Raw genomic sequence first — 6,282 nt, forward strand, 5'->3', positions numbered from 1 at the left:
TATCCTTGAGCTGAAGAGCTGAGGGACAGAGGGACAGCGCCCAGGCCCAGAGTTCAGGCCCCACGACCAGACCCGAAAAAAAAAAAAAAAGAACTAGAAAGGCTTGTAGGTTTGTAAAGTCAAGGAGAGATGTTTGCATGTGTTAGCTAGCCCAGAAAATCTGGGACATACATAGTCACCAGTCTAGGGCTTACACTTAGAACTGATATGCTCTTTTTCTCCCTCAAAAAGCCCATGTAGTAACTAAAATATGTGGCTAGGAAAATGCAGTAAAGGACGAAGGTAGCTTACAGAGCGTCTAGTCCACCCGCCTCACATAACACCCCTAGCCAAACACTGTTATGAACACTCAGCCTCCCCATGTAAAATTCTTAAGGCATTGGTATATTGAGGCTTGGTATATTCCTTCTGGAATCTGCCCAATTATTACTGAGCCCTGTGGTTTCCCATGCAGAGCAAGGAGACATCCCCGCCAATTCCAGGCAGAGATATGAATGGAGAACATAGTTCTTTCATCCTAAAAAAAAAAAAATCTAAAAGGAAATTGTTTCTGCCTTTGCGTGGACTATTGGATTCCTACTCCTGTTCTTTGGAACACACACAAAAAAATGTTTCTTACTAACTCATAGACATGACCCCTTCCTGGGGATTTCTCCTTTATCTTTCCTGTCCTGACTCAGTTCTCTACTTGACTTTCACTAGCTGAGAGACCTCAGGCAGAATCCGGCTCCCTGCCTGGATCCCTGGGTGTGTGGGTTGAAAAGCCTGTGTTTGTTCTCCTTCCCCTTTCTCTCAGCATCAGACCCTGAGTGTTGTCCTATCAGCCTGGATCCAGAGACCAGCCCTTGCAGTAGTGACTTTGAGGAAACCATGGGCAAGAAGCTGCTGAGAACCTTGAGTGAGTAGCTCCTCCCCCAGTCCTGAGTCCCTCCCCCAGTTACTAGGAATGGCAACACACCGGGATCTTTCTCCAGGGCAAGAGCTGCTGGCTCCTTTGGGGAAACCCTAATGAGGTTCAGTTGCACAGTAGGGCTTCAGCCAGTACTGCACCCTTGGATTTGTGTCGCTCAGTGGGTGATCCTCTAGGAAAGGAGTCTGCAAATTTGTCCTGGCCCTGGGGTCAGATTTTGACCTCCCTCCTCCACCTTTTACTATAAGTAAAGATTTAACAGGCTGTAAATCCATTTGTGATTTGTGACCTCAAAGATATTGATGAGCAGTTTGACAGAGAGACCTTGTAGCCTACAAAACCTTTTATAATCTTTACCATTTGACCTTTTGAAAAAAAATGTATCCAAGGGACTCCATAAAAGAGAAAACAAAATCCTCCTTAGGTGTAGTATGGCAGAAAGCAAAGGTGAAAATATTCCTTCCTGGAAACAGGAGAGAGGGAAACAGATGGCTCCATATCCTTAGGAAAATGATGTAACTACTGTCATCTGTCCCAGTGGAGAAGGGAGGTTATTTCAGAATCCCCAGGAATGGCACCCAGCTCTGCCCACCTACCCTGGCATGCTAATGACTACAAGTCTGGTCATTACTTGGGGTATCAGGCAGCCGGTGGGCCTGGGGCCCTCCGGAGACAGCCTGTTCCTAAGGCATTCCACAGGTTTTACTCAATTCCCACTAAGAAGTTTTTATGTAGGCATTAGCCTGAGTTTGTGGCCTCTCAAGGTGTCATCTTCTGTGGAAGATGCTTCAGGAGGTAAATCTACTACATGAACAGCAGACGGCCGCTGAGCCCAGCAGCCCAGGTCTTTGCCTCCATTTCTGCTGCTGTTTTGAAGAGAAATCAGCTTGCTGAGAGGGTGTCCATGTCCTCTCAGTCCTACGGGCTGATACCAACTCATGTTTTGCAGGTGGTCGAAAACGGAAAAGGTCAGCAGATGGAGAGAGAACTTCCGAGGAAAACTCCAATTTAAGGCCTCTGATCACATGACCAGGCGAACTGGCTGGGTGTGTGAGAGTCCAGGGCTTTGGGGGAGGTCCCACCCTCTCAGCATCTGCTTTCCTCCCCAAGGCCTCCCACAGGTGACAGAGCACTCTGCCTTCCTTTCCACCTCTTCATCCCTAGCTGTCAGTTTGGCAGATTGTTTTCCCCCTGGTCGCCTCCAGTTCAACTCAGAGTCTTGCCGTGGCCATCTCCTGGTCATGTCCACAGCACAGTCTGGGGCTGGAAAAGAGAGAAGCCCAAGCTGACATTGCCACTCTGGGACACATGAGACTCATTTTTGTTCTTTAGGGGCCCCAGCGCCCTAGAGACTCATGTCCTGGAACTCACCATTCTGCCCTCGAGAACAATGTGATAACCTTTCTGTCATAGTTCATGCTTAGCCTGGCTCCGAAGGTAGCATGGTAGACAGGCACAGGAGAGGCTGGTATAATAGGTATGAAGATGGGTTCCAAGAGACGGACCAAGAACTCGTCCAGAACTTTACAGTGTCGGGTGCAGTTGAGCTGGCCCATGTTTGGCATCACAGCAAAGAAGCCATTGGTGACTGGTTCCCTGTTAGTAAGGGCTTTGGCAGCCTGGGGAAGTGAGATTCAGCACTGGAAAGAATGTGGGATGGAGCCTCAAGTCACTGGTGTTCTTTTTCCCCAGGGATGTATTGGTTTTGGCTCCCAGCTAGCAGTCATGAAGTAATCGATAAATCTGTTCTGCAAGAAGAGGAGTAGGAGTCAGAGAACCTAGTCAGGAGCCAGAAGTGGAACTTCAAGTTTTAAGTGAAAAGCAAAGCAAAGCAAAAGAGAAAAGACAAAAAAAAAATTATAAGGAAAAGTCTTAAGCTGTTAAAGTGGATTTAGCCATGACAAACCAAAGAGTGCCCAGCTCAGTCAGGAAAGACATGTATTCTCAAGGAACGTCATTGTGTGTTCTTCAGGAACATTGAAGAATCGCTCTTTTCATTGACCACGCCCCTTCCCCACCTCCACCACTTACTACCACCACCGCCCCCCAGGTGGTCAGCTAAGTACTTTATCCTAAGAATCTACTAGCCTTCTCCTGGAGGTTAGGGCAGGTGCAATCCCAGGCACAACCACAAGATGGCAAAATGACTGCACATGCTGACTTCCAAGAATGAAATGTTCAGATTGCAGCCAGTCTAAAGGAAAATGTAGAACTAAGTTGGTCTTTGGGTTTGTTTTTTTTTCTTACCCCTTAGATATTCCTCCCCCTATCCCATACCCAGTGATCCAGTGGTGCCTGCTGAATCTGCAAACTACTTCCAAATTTCTCCCTGTGGCAAATATCATATAGGCTTCCCTCCATTTCTTCCAAAACCATCACTGTCCTTCTACACCCAGTCAACCACAAGGTAGTAGGTGATTGATCTTTCCTCTGGGTTATTTGCACTACAAAGAAAAATGCTTGCCCACTGGAACTTTTAACTCAGGGGTTATGAACCTGGGGTCCAGTATCCCAGGAGGTCATAGTCAGACTTCAGCGGGTCTATGAGTCTGTGAAACCCTTAAAAGTGTCACAATTTAGTATATGTGTTCTTGTATATTTTCCAGAGTTAAACTTTCCTACGATTCTCAAAGTCCTCAGACCCACAAAGGGTTTAAAAAAAAAAAGAAGCAAAACACTATTTAAAATAGTGGAACTTTTAGCCCAGTGTTTCTGCAATGCAGAGTGAATTCTGAGCATTATGAAGTAAGTTAGTCTTAAGTGGCCAAATGCCCCTCTTGAATGGGGAAGGCTGGCACCAAGAAGTGAGTCCTCAAATTCTTGGCACACCTAGAGTATTCTACAACCTATACCCCATACAATGTTGGCCTCATCCCCACCAACCCAGAGCAGGTGCTGTGGTCAGGAGAACCCGGCACACCATGGGAGGAAGGACTGGAGCTAGAGAGACCTCTGCCAGCAATGTGTCACTGGCTCCCACAACCCCCTGGCCTGGCCAATCTGAGGCTCAGCTGTCGTGCATGTGTTCTCCTAGCTACCTCCTCAGCCACCATCCTCCCCCTCCACACACACACACACACACACACACACACACACACACACCTGCTCTTGCCTGGTAGAAATAGTTACCACCTCAGTGCTAGGTGCCTCAGACTCAGACCAGTAGGTGGTGAGTTTTGAGCAAGAACTGCCATCCTACAGGCTTCTTGCCAAGCTAGTCACTGGCCCAAGGTACAGCTTGCCTGGCTAGGCTCCTTGTCATTTCCCCCTTAGGCTGCCAGGTTCAGGCCACTGCTGTCCCATTCCATCCATCCCCCTGCAAAACCCCAATGAGCCTGTCACCACCCCTCCCTTCCCCTGTCCCTGACTCTGATTTTCTTCAGGTTAAAAAAAAAAAGTTTAAAACTAATTTTAAAATAAAACATTTATGAAAGGCTCAATAAATTATAAATACTTTTGAAATAAAATGAAAAATTCCTTTCCTGGAATGTGGCTGTTTTCCTTGGAAATGTTGGGGCTCCAAAGTGTTAGCATTTGAGAAGCAAGTTGGACTACATACCTTTGTAAATACTTTACCTGGAGTGCACCTGCCTAGAGGGTCCGCCTCTCCAGGTGTGAGACTGAAGTCAGGTGACAGGTGACTTTGGAGCCCAGAAGGTTCTGCTTTTGTAAGAGTGAATGCCAGCAGAGGAAGGAAGAACCCAAGGGCAAATAAGAGACAAGGGGAGGGTGCTGAGGATAGTGAGAAGGTTGGCATTCGCAGAGGCCACGTGATAGGTGCAGGACTATGTTGGGAGCCTTCCAAGTTCAAGATCTTGAGGACCAGACCCAGACAAACCCAGAGTCTATGTGATGGTCACATGGCTCCCTTCTGGAGACCCTTTGGAAGGAAATCGGGGTAGCAGGACTCTAGCAGTTTAAACCAAAGTCTTGGGGAAAACCAGGAGAGGGGGCCAGGCCTAAGGATGATGAGCTGTAAAGCAATGCAGGAGGCGGCGAGGTGTGTGGGGCACTGAATGTCTTTGTGGAAGGAAAGTTGGAATCTGATACTATTCATTTTTAAAACCCGCAAATAGGATGATGAGTGGCCAAGGCCAGAACAACTTCACATTCTTCCCAGGAGGCTCAGCGGAAGTATTCTTTTCATTACAGGTAATTGCAGCAACTATTATGCTAAAATTCTATTAGGTCATTTCTTTCTCAAAACCATCATGAAGGTGTTACTTGAGAGGTTGGCCAACTTGCTCAAAGTTTCCCAATCAGGAACTGCCAGAACCTGGAGCTTTGAGTGTCCTGCCTCAGAAATCCACATGCAATGGCACATGACAAGCACTAAAAGTCCAGCCCTCCTCAGACTTCCAGAGCCACAGACAGAAGGAGACACACACTGACCAAAATCAGGTAAGGACACAAAAAAGCCAAAAACCTAGTCCACTGCTTTAATGCTAAAATAATTTATTTCAACCCAATGCAGTAGCTCAAGTCTAATCCTAGCTACCTGGGAAGTAAAGATCAGGGAATCACAGTTCAAGGCCAGCCCAGACAGGAAAGTTCTCACGTCTTCATCTCAACCAATAGCTGGACACAGTGGTGGACTCCTGTCATCCCCAGTGACCGAGCAGCACAAGGAGAGGGACCGCAGTCTAGGCTAGCCTGGGCATAAAATGAGCCTCTTATCTTGAAATTAGCCAATGTAGAAAGGTGCTGACGTCCTAGATCAAGTGGTACAGTACCTGCCTAAAAAGCACCAAGGCCCAGAGTTCAGTCCCCAGTACTGGAAAACAAAAAACAAAACCCATTCTTTCCTAATGTTTAATGGTCTTTTCTCTCCTAGAGAAAAATGAAATTCTAACAAGAGAATTTAAAAACTAAGATTTTGTCAGATAAGATTATACCTTGCCAGGCTACAGGTGATTTACTCTATCAAGATTGGTTTTGCCCCTAAGAACCAAGCTTTGCCCCAGCAGAGGTACCCTTGTCCCTGTGGAGAGCAATGGTTTAAAGATATATTTGGGAAATGACAAAAGCGGGACTCACATGGCTTCTCTGTTGACTGCCATCTTTACTGACAAGCATCTTTAAGTCAGAAGGAGAGTAACAATATGGAGGAAATGAGATGGCAGGACTCCGCCCCCACCCACCAGCCCAGTCACACACCTGCACACGGAAGGCCTGAGATGATAAAGGATATGTGGTAACTGAAGACAGTGGAGCAGGGTTCACATGAGCAAGCATAAACAAAGATTGCAGCACATACTTTCATATAGTACACAGGTCATCTGCATTTAGTCCCTGTATTTCCTATCTGGTTAGAAGTGAAATGGGAAGAGTAAAGGGAACCAGACACATGTAGATCACATTGTAGCTCAAGG

General features: G+C 46.8%; 1 protein-coding gene across 1 annotated transcript in view; it reads left to right on the top strand.

Moving 5' to 3' along the window:
* Nucleotides 1–1,942, top strand: part of Cnnm1 (cyclin and CBS domain divalent metal cation transport mediator 1) — a 45,463-nt gene extending 43,521 nt beyond the window's left edge. The window contains exons 11-12 of the mRNA XM_013017683.1: nt 797–898; nt 1,860–1,942. Coding sequence (XP_012873137.1) covers nt 797–898; nt 1,860–1,939 — 182 coding nt within the window. The 3' untranslated portion in view covers nt 1,940–1,942. The remainder of the gene's footprint in view (nt 1–796; nt 899–1,859) is intronic.
* The last annotated feature ends 4,340 nt before the right edge of the window (nt 1,943–6,282 follow it).

Source organism: Dipodomys ordii, unplaced genomic scaffold (genome assembly GCF_000151885.1).
Source record: "Dipodomys ordii isolate 6190 unplaced genomic scaffold, Dord_2.0 Scaffold36, whole genome shotgun sequence".
In the NCBI taxonomy this organism is placed as follows: Eukaryota; Metazoa; Chordata; class Mammalia; order Rodentia; family Heteromyidae; genus Dipodomys; species Dipodomys ordii.